At 40.5% G+C, this 18,274-nt stretch overlaps 2 protein-coding genes across 6 annotated transcripts in view; one reads left to right on the forward strand and one right to left on the reverse strand.

Moving 5' to 3' along the window:
• Positions 1–18,274, reverse strand: part of PI4KA (phosphatidylinositol 4-kinase alpha) — a 120,669-nt gene that overhangs the window by 44,170 nt on the left and 58,225 nt on the right. For 2 of the 5 annotated variants that reach the window (XM_063454474.1, XM_063454473.1), the window contains exons 20-26: positions 8,353–8,461; positions 8,153–8,263; positions 6,521–6,574; positions 4,799–4,935; positions 3,132–3,265; positions 2,906–2,988; positions 1,778–1,848 (exon numbers count right to left, since the gene is read on the reverse strand). In XM_063454474.1, the coding sequence (XP_063310544.1) occupies positions 1,778–1,848; positions 2,906–2,988; positions 3,132–3,265; positions 4,799–4,935; positions 6,521–6,574; positions 8,153–8,263; positions 8,353–8,461 (699 nt within the window). The remainder of the gene's footprint in view (positions 1–1,777; positions 1,849–2,905; positions 2,989–3,131; positions 3,266–4,798; positions 4,936–6,520; positions 6,575–8,152; positions 8,264–8,352; positions 8,462–18,274) is intronic. The other 3 variants (XM_063454477.1, XM_063454476.1, XM_063454475.1) reach the window with 2 other exon arrangements.
• SERPIND1 (serpin family D member 1) lies at positions 12,567–17,730 on the forward strand. The gene is made up of 4 exons (XM_063454471.1): positions 12,567–13,479; positions 15,761–16,034; positions 16,348–16,489; positions 16,951–17,730. Exons 1-4 carry the CDS (start codon positions 12,639–12,641, stop codon positions 17,140–17,142), a joined length of 1,449 nt encoding a protein of 482 aa, XP_063310541.1. The 5' UTR covers positions 12,567–12,638; the 3' UTR covers positions 17,143–17,730.

The following is an 18,274-nucleotide window of genomic DNA, read 5'->3' on the forward strand; positions in this document are numbered from 1 at the left end:
TCTGTTGAGCTTCAGCTGGTAGACAGATGACCTTAAGTTCTCCTGCAAAATGTCTTGATAAACTTGGGAATTCATTTTTCCTTCGATGATAGCAATCCGTCCAGGCCCTGACGCAGCAAAGCAGCTCCAAACCATGATGCCCCCACTACCATACTTCACAGTTGGGATAAGGTTTTGATGTTGGTTTGCTGTCCCTCTTTTTCGACACACATAGTGTTGTGTGTTTCTTCCAAACAACTCAACTTTGGTTTCATCTGTCCACAGAATATTTTGCCAGTACTGCTGTGGAACATCCAGGTGCTCTTGTGCAAACGTTAAACGTGCAGCAATGTTTTGTTTGGACAGCAGTAGCTTCTTCTGTGGTACCCTCCCATGAAATCCATTCTTGTTTAGTGTTTTACATATTGTAGATTCGCCAACAGGGATGTTAGCATTTGCCAGTCACTTTTGTAAGTCTTTAGCTGACACTCTAGGATTCTTCTTCACCTCATTGAGCAGTCTGCGCTGTGCTCTTGCAGTCATCTTTACAGGACGGCCACTCCTAGGGAGAGTAGCAGCAGTGCTGAACTTTCTCTATTTATAGACAATGTGTCTTACTGTGGACTGATGAACAGCAAGGCTTTTGGAGATACTTTTATAACCCTTTCCAGCTTTATGCAAGTCATCAATTCTTAATCATAGGTCTTCTGAGAGCTCTTTTGTGCAAGGCATCATTCACATCAGGCAATGCTTCTTGTGAAAAGCAAACCCAGAACTGGTGTGTGTTTTTATAGGGCAGGGCAGCTGTAACCAACACCTCCAATCTCATCTCATTGATTGGACTCCAGTTGGCTGACATCTCACTCTAATTAGCTCTTGGAGATGTCATTAGTCTAGGGGTTCACATACTTTTTCCACCTGCACTGTGAATGTTTACATGGTGTGTTCAATAAAAACATGGCAACATTTCATTCTTTGTGTGTTATTAGTTTAAGCAGACTGTGATTGTCTATTGTTGTGACTTAGATGATGATCAGATCACATTTTATGACCAATTTGTGCAGAAATCCATATCATTCCAAAGGGTTCACATACTTTTTCTTGCAACTGTACTTAAGTATTGCCTAAACATGGAGTGTGAATACACACACAAACGTCTTGAAATTTGTCACGCAAAAAAAAAGTATTTACATTTTTTATTTTTTTAATTCTAGTATAAATAGAGAGCAGCTCAAAATTTACAATAGTCATTGACAAGAGCAATCTCAGCCCTGGTGAGCGTACTATCACTCCCTCCACTGTATCGGAGGATTTTTAGTGCAGTTTAAAACCAGCAGATTATATAAAAAAAAAGTGTCACAGCTGCACTCCTCCTACTTCCTGTTCTGGATGTGCAGAGACATAGAAAAAAGCGTTAAATTGAAATGTCTACGGTTATTTGTTTTCTAACTTCACTATAAATTTAAAGAAGGCAATTATAGACTTGAAAGACACCAAATGCTAAGAATTGTTAGATTATTGAAAAGTCAACTTTTAGATCGGTAGGGTGCACGGGAAGATGCTCTATTCCCAAAGGTCACATAGTAGAAGGACAAGGAGACTTGCATTGGCAAGTAATGGTCAGGTCTGGCTAGTTGACATTGAACTTTAACTTTTGTTCCTTGATAACATTTCAGTTTAGGTTGTAGGTGCTTCCTTTAAATTCATACTATGAATCGATTTAGGCATGAGCCCCACTGTATGGAAAGGCTTTTTAAAAAAGGTTTTAAAAAATGTTGGCTTTTGTATGTTTGCTCACCTTATCCGCCATCACTGCCAAAAAGGCATCAAATACTTTATCTGCTACTGCAATAACACACTGCATCATCCCTGCAAGAGAAAGACCAAACCATGAGATTTGTTCCACACAGCATGTAACACTGGATGGTCCCCCACAAAATTCATGAGAAGAAATCTCACTTCCATTTGCATAGCTCTGAGTAAGAATATGGATTTGATCTCCAACGGATTAGGGAGAAAAAGAACAATGATCTGTGACTGCAAACTTTGAATTTATGGAACAATACATGTCATATGGGGGTTACAGCATTATGTCCAGATGTTGCTGCAATGTTAGAAGTCAGATTTAACCAGACAACAATCGAGACCATTTTTTTCTAAAACAATTTAGCCTAAAATTGGGGGTCGTCTTATACACGGAATGTCACTGCAGGGGTTAAAAAAACCAAAAAATAACACTTTTGCGCGGGGCCTAAGCCAAGATGGCACTTGCCGTTTTAGTGTGCCACGGCCCACACACATACCAGGTCTCCCTCCCGCCGATCCACTTCTAAATGCTGTGGCAAGAAGGAAGAAGGAAGAGTGGGAGCTGCAGCATATATGAACACTTACCACCAATGGAACTCCAGAGACATGCCACACCATAAAAGGAGCAGCCATCTTAAGGTATGCCCCACTTCAGGTAGGTCTTGCTTTCTGATTTATATTTATGGGTGTGGAAATTGAAATCAGGGAGCAGAGGGAATACTACTGTGATGTCCCAGCATGCCCTCACACCACCTGCTGTATTGAGGGAGCTGTAATCTCCCACCATGCACTATGGAGCCATTAACTTCACATAGTACTGTACCTCAGGGAAGGCATGAGAGTCAGAAGTGTGTTGATCTCCTTAGAAGTCACCTCTAATATATCAATGCTGTTCTATGTGATGTTTAAAATAGTTATTTCTTAATTTTGAGCTCAAAAATAGGGGTCGTCTTATACACAAAAAAAAATACAGTATTTTGTTTTTTTTCAGAATGGAATATAAACCGAAAAACGCTTTGCTCAGTCATTTGTCCTTGAAAGTATGTTTTGTGATCTCCTTCTGAGTGAACCCTTGTTGGGACGAGGTTTAATGGACAGCATTAATAACACAGTGACAAACCTGATTTATCCTTCTGGATAGCTTTGTCTTCAAAGTAAAAGAACATGACCTGGAAACGATCCTTATCTGTGGAGTGCAGGACTCTAAGAGAAAACAGTGGAATCACATGAAACAAGGCCTGCATGGAACAGATGTTACAAGTAAGAACCTCATGAGTAACATTGAGCTAGCAAAACAATATACAGTTCTTTATGCCAACACAGAACACAAGCCACAAGTCCCCCACCTCATGTGCTCCAGGCGATACACAGACAGCAGGTAGGTAGACATTGCAAAGTCTAACTTGTTGATGAGTGCAGACACCTCCGGAGCTGGGTCCAGCAGGTTGATAATGGTGCTTCTCAGCTCATTCAATTCTGCCTACAAAGAGAAATCCCATTTCATTCTACTCTACAGTATCGTCATAAACAGCAACTGTTTTTAAAGGTTATGCAAATATGCCTGTTAGCACACCTCCATAAATAGTACATAGATTGTTGACATCTCATGGATATTTTTGTAGATTACTAAAAGTGGCACTGTTATGCCAAACTTACCTTTCCCAAATCGCTTCCACGTCTCTCCCTCTGTCAGGATCTGTTCTTCATTTCTTCCTGTCTGCTTTAGTGTTCTTTAAAACATAAGACAAAGTAGGGACTACCTTGTCTTATGGAGGTTTCCTACGCTTGACCAGCTTTGACACGCTTCTTCAAGGAATTTTCCCACAATTCTCACCTTAATTCCGCAATGCCTCCTTTTACTATTCCCCAGCGTCCTGTCATATAGATAGGACAGCGGCGAAACTACCAAATTTTGTCCTAACAGAATGAACAGTTTGTGTTGGCATTCGGTATGCCGCGAGTAGGGGCATGTCTTCTAAACAGTAAGCAGCCAGTAGCTGCTCACTGTTGTAAAAAAGACCCCCCCCCCCACGCCTCAAATTAAGTGCTCCTTAGTGGGGCACCTATAACAATTAACAGGGGGACGACATAGTGACAATGGGGCAGGACCTATTGTCCTCCCCCTGGCCCCACCCATGACCTATTGTCCTGTCCCCCATCCATTAGTGGCCTTAGTGACAAAGGGGGGGTGGGGGGGGCATAGGTCCTCCCCCACCCATGAGCAGCAGGTGGGGGCCCAAAATGAAAATGGGGGGGAGGACCTATTGCCCTTCCCCCGGCTCCCCTAATCCCCACACATGAGCAGCAGGTGGGGGCACAAAGGTAAAAAAGGGGGCGGGGAGACTTTTGTCCCACCCCCCAGACCTCCCCTATTAGTGGCGGGTGGGGTCCCTATTGACAATGGGGGGGAGGGGGTCGGGGGGGGAGACATGGGTCCTACCCCCAGTCACCACCCATGAGCAGCGGATGGGGGCCCTAATTGACAATGGTGGGTGGGGGCTCTTACCCCCCTCACTCTAAAAATAGTGAGGGGGGGGGGAATAAAACTAAGTCTCTGTAAATAAAAATACTTACCATTTGAAGTCTTTTTTCTAAACAAAAAAAAAATCCATGTTCACCCAGCGAGGGCACCGCAGAGACTGAGCTCCGCAGGGCGGGGAAACGCTTATAAAGCCTTCCCACGCCCTGCAATTTGACACAGAGGGCTCTGGTTTGTTTAAGCCAGTGGTTCCCAACCCAGTCTTCAAGTACCCCCTAACATTCCAGGATTATTCAATTGATAAAAAAAAAAAAAAGACTACTTAGAAAGACTACAATCTAGAAGTGATATAGTTGTGGTAAAATAATAGATTCTAGTTGGAGTTAACAGCTATTGCTCTTATGTTTTTATCTTCTCATTACATTACTGCACTTGGAATATAATCATATTTTAACTGAACATCTACATCTTATTTATCATTTTAATGAAGCAGATCAAACTAATTGTGTGAGGTAGATGTATAGGGTTTCTCACTGGAGTCACGGTGTCATTCTTCATGGCAGAGTTGTACTGTAGAACAGATCGAAGCGGCTCCTTGCTTGGAAAGGTCAGCAGAGGGGATTTAGTGGCAATTTCACAGACACCCTCGTACCATTCCTCGGGCCAGAGTCCTGCAGTGTAAAGGGAGATAGTGGTACAAGGGTAGCCCTAGAGAGCACAGGGAGATGACAAGACAAAAGGGAGTACAACACAGAATAAAGAGACAACACAAGGAGGTCTCATGGAACAAATATAGAAACATTAAAAAAAAAAAAAAAAAAAAAAAAAGAGGGCTCCAATACAGCACAGAGAAATGGTGATAAATGGAAAACCCTAGAGAACACAGGGAGATCACAATAAAGAGACAGCAGAGTGCAGAAAAAGGAGCACAAGGACACTGTAGAGAGAACACAGACATTACTACAGAACATCCCTACAGAACACATGTAGGTTACAGTACAAAGGACAGAACAATACACAAGAAAAACACTTTAGACAACAGCCATTAACATCAAGAGGATGTTCAATACAACACAGAGAGAGTGATACATGAGGAATACTAGATACTGTTAGGAGATCACAGAAGAAAGGACAGTACGATGGAGAAAAAGAAAACAAGGAGCACTCTACGGAGATCACAGATATTGACATAAGCGGGTGTCTAACTCAGACAAGTATTGATAAATGGTATGCACTAGATAATGGTAAGAGATCTCAATACTAAGCGCAGTAAAGTGATGCAAGGAAAATGAAGGAAATGCAAATGATATTACAATGGGGATCTAATACAACAAAGAAAGAGAGAGAGTTACAAGAAGAGCTCTATAACACACAGGGGGATGACAGTACAAAATGGTGTAATTGGAGGAAACAGAGAATTAGGAGCCTAGCACCGAAACACTGCACCACAGGAACGCGAGAGCACAGAAAATGTCTTTAGATCTGCTCACACAAGCAAAAGTGAACCAGTGACAACACTTCTAACAGACTAACATGCACAAAGAACTGGTACAAGTGTTCATTATTTGAGCACATCTTAAACACACTGTACTGCTGGACAGTCCTGAGTAAAGGAACAGATTCCAAGCAAGTAGCTGCACAAGACATATCACATAGCAAAGGGGAAATGTAGTGTAAAAGACACACAGACAGTGATCTAGGAAGTGCCTTACTTGGAAACTCATGTAATTATTGTAATCCTCATGTTAGACTCTAAAATGTAAGCAACGGACTATAATATAATGAGCTACTTGATGAAATAGTGTTTCCTCAGTGCTTGTACTCCGAGAAGAGCTGGTATTTCAATAAAATATCGAATTCTATGGTCTACCGAGAAACATCCCTATAGTGAAAACTATATCAATCTCACTGAAGAACATTTTTAACAACTAAGACCATTAAATAAAAATATATTTTTAGGGAAGTAATGGATTACAGAAGACCTTTAAAACATTGGTTTATCAAGAGTCCTAAAGAGCAGCTTGATAAATTGAGTATCCTGGCAAGATCCAGGCAAAATACATGGCAAAGCTGTTATGTGCACATTGATCCAATAAAGTGTGAGGTCCTACACATATACAGCACATACAGGCGGAGAGCAAAAGGTGTATTAGTACAATAGAGATGCCTTTACAGTGCCATAATACAAGGCTAAGTCCAGCAAAGGGCAGGTAGCAGTAAGAGCAAGTGACCAGCAAACAAATCTATATATCTCACGTCGACTGCTGCTGCCTGGTTCATGTGGTTTGTATGTGTCTTCATGCTGATGGGCTATGAGACAGAGATGAATAATTATTTGGCGTCAACCAATAAGGAATAAAATTTCACCTACATAGTGTGCTGGTCAAATTGCTAGCACATTCATAAGTGAAAATGTATCTCTCTTATTGTTTTGATTTTCTCTACTGAAGACATGGAGACAAAGGCAATAAATAGGGATTGCTGGCCGGGTATGAGATCACACAATTCATGGCACATCCATTTGGAATTATGGTACATCCCACATGTCCATTGTAGTAGAGGCATGTGAGCATGAAACCACCCAATCCCACGGTGGAGGAAGTGGTTCTTGGGAAAGTACATGTTTTTACAGTTACTGGTAAATACCATCATAATGTATATACTTACCTAAAAGAGAACGTGTCATGCACACATTTGTGAATATATGAATGTGTGTGTATATGACACTGTAGGTTAAATAGGCATCAGTAAATTCTTTTAAAGTACAGAAGACCGAGAAACAAGCAAAAACATGTACGCACATGAGATATAGGGTTATAACAGAAGCCCTAGAAATCATAAAGAGACTTTGGCGCAAATGAACCACTAAATATGCAACAAGATTACCAATAAAGAGAAACCCTAAAATGGATTGGGGAAATGTAATGTGATACAAGATGAATCCTAAAAAAGAACCACAGAGATAGTGATAGAAGAAGAGCCCTAAAGGAGCCCTAAAGGAGGACACATTGATCTTGATACAAGAGGAACCCTAAAGGAGTACAAAGTGATAGTGACACAATAGGAACCTTGGAAAGTGTGAATAGAGTAATAGTGATACAAGAGGAACCTTAAGAGTACAACATAATAAAATTACAACTACACTTCAATAAGAACCCTGAAGAACAGAGAAATAGTAATAAAAAATGACCCAGAGTACTGAGATGAAGTGATACAAAAGGAAACCTTCAGAGTAAAAAGATATTGAGAAGAGATATAAGAAGAACCCAAAGAACAAACAGATAATGATTCAAGAGGTGCCCTGAAGAAAACAGTGATACACAATTCAAATCTAAAGTATAGATCAGGGCTGTCCAACCTGCGGCCCCTCAGATGTTGCTGAACTACAACTCCCATGATTCTTTCAATGAAACAGATAGCCATGGAATCATGGGAGTTGTAGTTCAGCAACATCTGGGGGGGGGGGGGGGGGGGAAGGGGGGCACAGGTTGGACAGCCCTGGTATGGATAGTGCATACAGAGTGAAGAGAAAAAAGGATACAAGAGAAAACCTGCAGGGTGCAGGGAGAGTGATACAAGAGAAAACCTGCAGGGTGCAGGGAGAGTGATACAAGAGAAAACCTGCAGGGTGCAGGGAGAGTGATACAAGAGAAAACCTGCAGGGTGCAGGGATAGTGATACAAGAGAAAACCTGCAGGGTGCACGGATAGTGATACAAGAGAAAACCTGCAGGGTGCACGGATAGTGATACAAGAGAAAACCTGCAGGGTGCAGGGATAGTGAAACAAGAGAAAACTGCAGAGTGTAGATTCTTAGTGTACAGTTTGCTGAGAGATAGTGATAAGAGAAAACCTGCAGAGTGCAGAGAGATAGTGATACAAGAGGAACCTTGCATAGTACAGGGAGATGGTTCTACAAGAGGAACACTGCAGAGTACAGGTACACAGTGATACACAGCGAGAGCAGCAGACACAGGTTGGAAGTGATGCGAATAGAGGCCTGCAAAGGACAAAAGGACTATGATATAAAGAGTTCCCTGCAGAGGCTATGAAAGCAGTGGTACAATGTGTGTGTATAACTAGATTTACCTGATCCCTCCACAGCGAACCCCATAAGAACAGAATACAGCCAGAAGTCTCTGAAGAGTTTCTGAAGCCGTGGCTTAGCCTCCTTGATCGGTGGTAATCTCCGTGTGAGCTAATGAAGAAGCACAGACAGTCCGTTAACAAGATATCCATAAAATGTGCACTTCTGCACAAAGTTACTAGAGAAACCAGAAATGCAACCAAATTGACAATTATGATCAGCCACCCAAAAGAATATATTTGAAAAGCTACAGGTACGCTAAACATCAGGCAAGGTTGGTTTCTATACCTTAGCAATCACAGAAATAATTGTACCTGGCAAAGATTAACAGACCCCTCATGTAGTGAAGTCTCAGTGGATTCTAAGTCCCTTATTTAATCACATCCAGGTGTTGTGAATAACTTTGATTTACCGTAATCTATTAGCCAGTGTTCAACTGAATAACATTTTGGGGTTAATTCATTGAACAGTTATTTCACATGGACATTCTAGTAGAACTGCAAAAATGCAGACCAATACCCAACATTTTATATAAAAAAAAAGAAGCAAAACACACAAAAAAAAAAAATATATCTAACATGCAGCAGTGATTTATGCATTTTTTGTTATGCCTCACATGATAGCCGATTTTGTAAGAAAGGAATTTAAAGGAAAATGGAAAAACTAAATGTTTAGGGTATTTAATACGGAACACTGTCACTAGGTACATGGTTGGTTAACTCACAATCCGCTCTCACATCCTTTATGAAATATTTTATATATTTAGAATACATTTAGAATATTTTATATATTTTGTGTAAAAAAATTTGTGAACTAAAAAACAACCAATGGGGATGTTTTTTTTTCAAGATTTTATTAATAGAAAAGCAGGGATAATGGTGAGCACGCAGGCCCCCGAGGAACATTTAGTGAAAAATGCGGTAGGTTAACAGTGTTACAAATAACATGGGTACGTACAGGTGTAAACGAGGTTTTGTTCTATAGCAGCGTTATGTACCAATAACATTGTGAAAATTGTTCCTGTTCTATAGGGTGCAGTTCAAGGGGTCTGAGCGTCAACATGTTTTGGGACCAAGAGCGTCCGAGTGTTTTAGGGTGAGGTAGGCATAATAGCCGTCATAGGTATTTAACAGATGAGGTTCAGTTGTCACAGTGTATTCCCAGACCGTCGTCTGTGAAGGTATGTCGTACAGATCAATTTAAAGGAGAGGGGCGATCTACCTAGAGATCGTGTGGAGGAGTGAGTAGTGTTGGGGTGTTGTTAGGTGTTTGTGTGGGGACAGGGGAAGCAGTGGGGGGGGGGGGCGATCCGTGTGGATCGAGGTCGCTGTGTAATCAGTGTCCTCCTATCTCGCTTCATTCCATTATGTATTGGTTTCGCTCTTAGGACAGTTGCGTCTCCCACCCAGAAGTGGGCCTAGGTGGGTAAGTGTAGGGGCCTAGTACAGTATCTAGTTCGGTAGTAGTTATATGGCCGGGAAGGGTGGTCGGTGTCCAGGCAGAGGTACTAACTAGGTTTCTGTGGTCATGTTGCGGCATGACGGGGGTAAAGAGTGAAGAGGTATGCCTATCAATTGCTTGGTTCGGTGTGATCGTGGACCTAACTTGTTCATGGCGTTCTGGGAAGAGGTGACGCAGAAGTCTGGTGTGTGTATGTTGTGGAATCTCAGGGTTGCTGCACACATCCCAAGACCTTATCGCAAAGTCGTCCCATTAGTGGTGTAGGTTCCCCGGTGGTGTCCGTGCGAGGTGCCCTTCGTTGTGCTCCCTGCGGGGGTGTGGTCTCCATCTCTAAGAGTCTTCCCGTGGTTGTGGTAAAATGAGGTCTAGGGAAGTCATTGTAGGGAGTATAGGCCTATGTGCTCGTCCAGTCGGTAGGGATGTGTTCGTCTCTCGATCGTTTGTGTCATATATGCGGTATGTTAGCGTCTCAGTCTGCTTGAGTGGGTGTGAAACAGTGGTCTCGGGGTGCATTGCGTGTATCGTGAGTGTTGTGGACGTGTTACTGTCCCACGACCCGTCTGCATCCCGTATCTCTCCTATGGTCGTGCACGGTAGGTATACCACGGTGACCAGGCTTCAGCAAATTGTGTCTCCCTGCCCGTCAGTTCCGCCTTTAGAGCTACGGCTGATCTGATATCCTCGACTCTGCGGATCCATTCTTCCCGTGTGGGTATGCTTGTTTTCTTCCAATATACTGGTATGAGCGATTTGGCTGCGTTGAGTAGGTGGCGTAGAATAGACTTCTTGTAGGTGGACACCGGTTGGGAGGAGATGTGTAATAAAGCTAATTCTTCCGACCAGTCGAGGCCATCTCCCAGGATTAGTTGGATGTCGGATTTAGTTCGGTCCCAGTAGGGAACAATATGTCCACAATCCCACCACAGGTGTTGCATGGTTCCCCTATCCTCTTGGCATCTCCAGCATGTTGGTGGTGTAGTGTGGAAAATCCTGTGAAGTAACACCGGTGTGCGGTACCACATGGAGAGTAATTTATAATTTACCTCTTGGTAGTGGGAACTAGAGGAGCTTTTATGCTGCCATATCAAGGCCTTGTCCCATTGTGTCGGCGTAAAGGTCTTGTTCATGGCTTGTTCCCAGTGTCGTTTAAAGGTGTTATTTTCCAGTTCGGGGCCGGTTAGTAGATGTTGGTAGAGTTTCGAAATAGCATTTTCCAATGGGGTGCCCTGAGAGCATAACTTCTCGTACCATGTTAGGTCTCTGTGGAGCCTATCTCTGTGTGGGATTGAGTCATAGTAGTGCTTTAGCTGCATGTACCGAAAGACCGCCATATGCGAGCGCGGCCGTGCGTCTAGTAATGAATCTAAGGATCTCAGGTTGCCGTTCCTAGTAACTTTATAGATTGGGATGTAGTCAGCTTCGCCCAGGAAGGACCAGGCGTTCGGCGGCAGTCCGCCACCTATGTCGGGGTTATGAGCGATTGGTAACAAGGGGCTGGGGGTAGGGGACAATGGGGATGTTACATAGCTTATGACATGGGAAACATTCTCAAATATACCACCTGCATTCCATGACTGATAACTCAGGGATACTATAAAAGGCAGCAGAAAGGCATATTTTGGATAGTTACTTAATGTTCTTTTTGTTAATTTTAGATCACTTATTTTTTTGTATTGTCCTATACAACACAAATAGAAATGTAGTTAATAAAGTGAGTGTTGCTTTACAGTTTGCCTTGTGTATATGTATGCAGTTTTGTTAGTGTGAAAGGGACACTGCAAACAAGTAATAAGGTAGGGGGTGATGAGGGAGGGAACTCAGGGCATCTAAGCAAATGACTAAATTTGGCTGATCGTGCATTCCAGTCCCTGTTTAAGTTTGAGGTTGTTTACAGTGGGAGTTGTGTCCACAGGCTATGACAAAGGTTACTTTTTAGCCTTACAAGCTTTATTGCGGAGTACTGGTAACCATCAGGTAGCTCTCAGGTAAGAATTCTCCTTTCACACATACACATATATATATATATATATATATATATATATCTCTATCATCTTTTATTAATGCTCGAGCAAGCACTTGCGTAAGATTGAATAATGTCTGCATGTTATGTTATTCCTAGTTATTCTCCTCACTTAAAAAGAACAGTGTAGAAAGGATCAATAAAATTGCAGAATGTTAACCAAGTGTATCATTAAGCTTTTTCATACCATAATGGATTATTTTGGATTTATCTACCAAGCAATAAGCACAAATGTAATTATTGGGGGATTATAACACTATGGAAATCATCCATCTTCATCATATTCAGTTCTTCAGAAGACATATTGGTTAAGTATGGTGTTGTATGTATATGTGCATGTTGTACAGCTGTTCTATGATAACAAAAATTTATCTTTTTTGATCTGGAGATGCAAAAAAATGTAATATTTTACAGGACTGACCTATGGTGCAGGTTTTAATTGAGAGGCTTTATGAAAATGACAGAATAGGAGATTACATTTACGTATTCCAGATTAAAAGAAAAGTTTAAATGAAAATACAATAGGAATGTGACGTATATACTTATCTGAAGGAAAAACCAAAAACAAATATCCCCACTCAATGCCAGATTCCCTCTATGCCTTTTAGTCTCTATTGTACAAGAAGTTCTTTTGTTTTAAAATGGATGAAAGGGAAGAAAAAAAAAAAAACCAAAAACGTTTTGTTTATCTATTCTGTGTGCCAACGTTTTCAAAAACGGAGAATAATAAGTCACTTTTCTTTTATTCAATTTGCTTTAGAAAAGAGGGGGGAAAAAAGGCTGGTAAGAGTTCAAGTTTTCTCCACCATGAATCTCCTGCGCCTCACCACATTTTTAATTCTAATTTCATCAGTGCTCTGTGGTGTCAAAGACATAATTGAGCATTTTCACAAGGGTTCCTCAATCCTGGGTCCCAGGGGGAGCCAAAGTGAAGTTACCCAAAATCTGCAGGAAGATACTGTCACGAACGATCTGATTCCAGAAGGAGAAGAAGATGAAGATTATCTGGACTTTGAGAAAATTTTTGAAAATGATTATGATATTGATATAATTGACGCAACTGAAACCAAGGGTTCAGAAACAGAACAAGGAAATCTTTACGAGTTGTTCCACGGGAAAACCAGGGTTCAGAGGCTCAATATTATCAATTCAAACTTTGGTTTTAATCTTTACCGAGCCATTAAGGATACAACCAACTCATCAGAAAACATCCTGCTTGCACCAGTTGGTGTCTCCATTGCGATGGCCACAGTATCACTTGGTACAAAAGACGAGACACTGAACCAAGTTTTATCTACTTTGGGCTTCAAAGACTTCATCAACGCCAGTTCAAAGTATGAGACTGCCACCATACACAATGTTTTCCGTAAGCTCACTCATAGATTATTTCGCAGAAATTTTGGCTTTACACTGAGATCAGTTAATGACCTCTATATCCAGAAGGATTTCTCCATCCGAGAAGAATTCAAGAACAACATGAAAGATTTTTACTTTGCAGAGGCTCAGAGTGCTGATTTTGGAGACAAAATGTTCATAACCAACGCAAATCAACGTATCAGTAAGCTCACTAAAGGTCTAGTAAAAGAAGCTATAGCCAATGTGGATTCATCTCTTCTAATGCTGCTAGTTAACTGCATATACTTTAAAGGTAAATGATTTATTATTAAAATCTAAGATTGTTCATCGATGAAGGTGGCAAAACTAAGAAAATAAGAAACAAAAGTTTCTGACATCACTAGAAAGTTGTACTGTACATGCCTCAGAGGGACACCAAGCCTCAAAACAACTTTAGCTTAATGAAGTAGTTTTGGTGTAGAGATCATGCCATCACAGTTTTATTGCTTAAATATCTGCCATGTAAGAGTTAAATTACTTTGTAAATGCAGCTGTAGCCACCCCTGGTTGAGACTCACACAGCCTCCCTACACATGTGCTGAAAAACAGTCTACATGTTTCAACTTCCCTTATTGCACAGTGTGTTTAAAGGGACTCTCCAGTGCCAGGAAAACAAACCCATTTAGTGACTTACTTGAATCCAGCGCCGATGTCCCTGCCCACGCTCCTCCCCCGCCGACATCAGCTGGCAGGGGAGACCTAATGCACATGCGCGACAATGGCCGCTCGCGCATTAGATCTCCCTGTAGGAAAGCATCCTATGGGGATTCCGGCGACGCTGGAGGTCCTCATGCATAGCGTGAGGACGTCCAGCATCATTTAAAACACTTTTTGTGTTCTAAGAAGCCGGAAGTCCTTCTAGTGGCTGTCTGATAGACAGCCACTAGAGGAGGACTTTACCCTGCAAGGTAATTATTGCAGTTTATAAAAAACTGCAATAATTACACTTGCAGGGTTAAGGGTAGTGGGAGTTGGCACCCAGACCACTCCAATGGACAGAAGTGGTCTGGGTGCCTGGAGTGTCCCTTTAATTTTAATCTTCTGCCCTGTTAATAGCCAATAAGACCCTGCAACAGCCTCCTGAGTGTGACTAAAGTTCAATCAACAGAACAGGAGATAACTTGTAAAGTAAACACACTGGGTGTTATTTATCAAAGTGTTCAGTTCTAAAGTACGAAAAGTGGGGCAATCAATGTGGAAATCAGTAGACACATTCCATTGGTGACTCTCCCCTTCCCCCTTTATATTTGTGCACAACTTTTTAGAACAGAAGACTTTGATAAATTACTCTCACTGTGCTGTAAAACAAATTTAAAATAAAACTTTTTTTTTTATTTATTTTTTTTAATGGAGGCTGTGAAAATCTCAGTTGGGAGGGTATGGCTAGGGCTGCATACACAAAGTAATGCAAGTCCTAAAAAACAGAAGTGAGCACTGACACTGTAGGGACTGCTTCATTAAGCTGAAGTTCTTTAGGTGCTTAAAGTGTCCCTTTAAGTACATGTAAAGTTCAATATGGAATATTATTAACATTGCTTGCGCTGCCCTTTTTTGTGAGATAGTCATACACAAACAAATGGATCACTACAATATACAATAAACAGTATTAATTTGCATACTGTCAAGTGGTCCAGGAAAAAGTCTGTAGAGATTTCTTAGTGTTTTTTTGTTGTTGTTTTTTTACATAGTATTTTCATATAATTGAGAACCTGTTGAATTTCACCTGGAATCTCTGGTTTGGCAGATGGATTTCTGGTTCAACAAATCCACACCAGGTGCCCTTTCTTCCTGTCATGAAAATGCCAATGTACAGGGGTAGAGCGATTTGAAAAGTTTCCATATATGCTCCTTGTAAAAGATTGCAGTTTTGTTATTTTTTTAGAAACTGGAATGTTTACATTACAGGATTAAGTTCACCTCTAGTGGCTGTCACTATGACTAATACTAGATGTGCTTTTGTGGCACTGACTTAGTAAAACTCAGTCACGTGACGCAGGAGCCCCATAGGGAACCACTGATTCAATGATTTCCTACTAGAACTTTTAATGTGCTTGCCGCTCATGCGGCACCAAAGGCTCCCAATGAAGGCGGTGACGTAAGCAGCGCCCCCAAAAAAAGTAAGTCTTTCATTTGTTCAATTTTAATGCACTGTGAGGTGGGGGCCTGAATAAGAGTATTAAATAAAATGAATTGATTAAAACATAAATTACTATATTAAAACACTGATCTAAAAGTGCAAGCACCCAGCGACAAATTCATTTAATATAGGATTTTGTAAGATTCGACAATGAAGAGCAATTGATCATTTATTTGGGGAAATTCTTGAACAAATGAATATGAAGTAGTCATAGAACAAAAGGATTCTTGCAATGTATGGAGATTGGATACATTTAGGAGCATTTTGTTCAAATTAGATGGGAAAAATATTGTTCCATATTTTGTCAGCTCTACGAAATTCTCTAACTTAGAGTCTCTTTGTTTAATTTATTCAATTATGTTCTTCATATTAAATAAACGATCCTTCTAACAATTAGGCACCTGGGAAAACAAGTTTCCTGTTATGTCCACACATAATGTTAATTTCCGTCTGAATGAGAAGGAGGTGGTGAAGGTACCAATGATGAAAACCAAAGGAAACTTTCTCGTGGCCGTTGACCGTGATCTGGACTGTGAGGTCTTGCAGATGCCCTATGTGGGGAACATTAGCATGCTGATTGTCCTGCCACACAAGCTCTCTGGCATGAAAAACCTGGAGAAGCAACTCACCCCACAGGTGGTGGAAAGATGGCAGAAGATTATGATGAACAGGTGCGCACACATGACATGCTATGGCTTTTTCTGAAGGAAATAGGTGCATAGACGAGTTGAAACAAAGAGTTTGTTTACCAAAACTCATTTTAAGCACTGTTTTGCATATAGGTTTAGGCATACTTTTTGACATCATATGGGGATGGAACAAGGTCATGTTTTAAAGTCTATGCACATTTCACCCCCCCCCCCCCCACTGTCAATGAAGCAAAAAATTAAGTACATAATGCACTGAAATGAGGTTAAAATATTCATTAGAAATTAGCTAAGTGACTCAGAAAATGCTGTAGAAATTACATTGTCTTCTTTGCAGGACCAGAGAGGTTTATTTACCTCGTTTTAAGCTGGACAAGAACTATAATTTAAGAGATGTCCTTAGCAACATGGGACTAAAAGATCTTTTCACTCATGGAGACTTATCTGGCATTTCAGAGGATGACGTCAATATTGGAAGGGTCAGTATATGCATTTCATGTAATCATTAATGAAATCCAACTATAGAAACCCCGCTGATCGAATTAAAAAGGCTGTCATATACCCAACGTAGGAATTCAATTATTTCTACATAACGAGAAAAGTAATACAAATGAGCAGTAAAACAAACGGTCTGTAGAGGTTATTGTGTTTTGCCCAAAAGATGAAGTCAAACCAAGTTGTCTAGGTAATTGGGTGTAGATACCAAATGCATAAGCAAGGCATCATAGATTTTTTTTTTGATAATATAATAATACAAAAAAGAATACCAAATACTTGTTGTGGAAAGCAAATTTTGTAGTAACCAACCGAGGGTTTTAAGGAACAAAATAGGTTGTAATGATCAACTATTACATTGCATACGTTTTGCACATTAGGTGGGCACTGAAAAGGAAAAAGGAAAATAAAAAATAAAATAAAAATATTTTCTCTCCCTTTGCAGTTCCAACACCAAGGCACGATCACAGTAAATGAAGAGGGAACACAGGCGGCTGCAGTCACCACACTATTGTTCATGCCACTGTCCACACAGGCACGATTCGTAGTGGACCGGCCTTTCTTGTTCCTCATCTATGAGCATCGTACCAACTGTCTGATTTTTATGGGACGGGTTGCCAACCCCACTAAATCCTAAATTAAATTCTCCAGTTGAGACTAGCAATTTGTTTAAAATGTTAGATGTTTTACCCAGAACACATTTAATTATAACTTGGACATTTCTATGTTAATATATCAAACATGGACATCTTAAAAGTGCTGTACTGTCTTTTCAGAGAAGGGTATGTGGTCAGAGGGCGTGAGTAAATCTAATGTTAAAAAAGGAATTAATTGTGTAATTTAGACAAGAAAAGGCATTCTATTACTCCCATCTGATTTTCAAGCGGTGAATTCATAGATTTGTTGTGGACACTGACATAGCACCCCAGACAATTGCCATAGGCAATCTTGCTGATGCCTGATGGAAAAGTAGAATTTGGCATCATGCATATGCCTGGGTTGTGCAAGGTTGCTAAATATTTGCTTTTGTTCACAAGCAATCCATTAACTAGCAGACTATACTACACAGGCAGTTACCGAGAGATGTTCTACAATTTTTCTTTCCTGTTATACATGAATTATTTTCTAACTCTTGCTTTTGTGATGTTAAAGGAGGTCAAGGAAGTAGTAATGAGAGTATACTGTTAGCCCAGCAAATAAAAGCATTTGCAACTTGTGTTATTTATTCTTGTATGCGTCTGTCTTTTTTTATATATTATATATATATATATATATATATATTTATTAAGAGATTGTTTTTCTTTTTAAAAATAGTTAGGAAGTCCAAATGGAGTGACAAGTGGGACATTTATTACAAAACTTAAAACTTCCCATAATACCAATATTATAAATTAAAAACAAAAAACAAGGCAAATGACCAGAAAGAAAAATGACTACATTAAGAGTTCACTTAAAAAGATTTACATGATTTGCAAGGTCAGGATGAATCATAGGAACAAGTAGGCAGATTGCCACCAAGAAGTTCAATATTGGAATATTATCCAAAGTGGCATTTAACAAAGCATTTTAATAAAATGAAAAAGGATCATATACACACACACTACTGTAGATTACAGAATCATATACAGCAGTAATCTTTAATGGGATCTGCCAATGAGCTAAGTCCTGCACCACTGGGCTTCTGTCAAGGCAGAAAGATATTGACTCTTCTGGAGGAGGTGACTGACATCTGGCAGACCCCAGGTAAGCGGTCAAACTTTTTGAAATGG

The sequence above is a fragment of the Pelobates fuscus genome, chromosome 5 (genome assembly GCF_036172605.1).
Source record: "Pelobates fuscus isolate aPelFus1 chromosome 5, aPelFus1.pri, whole genome shotgun sequence".
NCBI classification, from domain to species: Eukaryota; Metazoa; Chordata; class Amphibia; order Anura; family Pelobatidae; genus Pelobates; species Pelobates fuscus.

What these genes read in the sequence shown, in the direction of transcription:
- SERPIND1 (XM_063454471.1), top strand. Translation starts at nt 12,639, where the DNA reads ATGAATCTCCTGCGCCTCACCACATTTTTAATTCTAATTTCATCAGTG. An exon ending in TAACTGCATATACTTTAAAG is followed by an intron (nt 13,480 to 15,760) that starts GTAAATGATTTA and finishes TCTAACAATTAG; the next exon opens with GCACCTGGGAAAACAAGTTT. An exon ending in ATGACGTCAATATTGGAAGG is followed by an intron (nt 16,490 to 16,950) that starts GTCAGTATATGC and finishes CTCCCTTTGCAG; the next exon opens with TTCCAACACCAAGGCACGAT.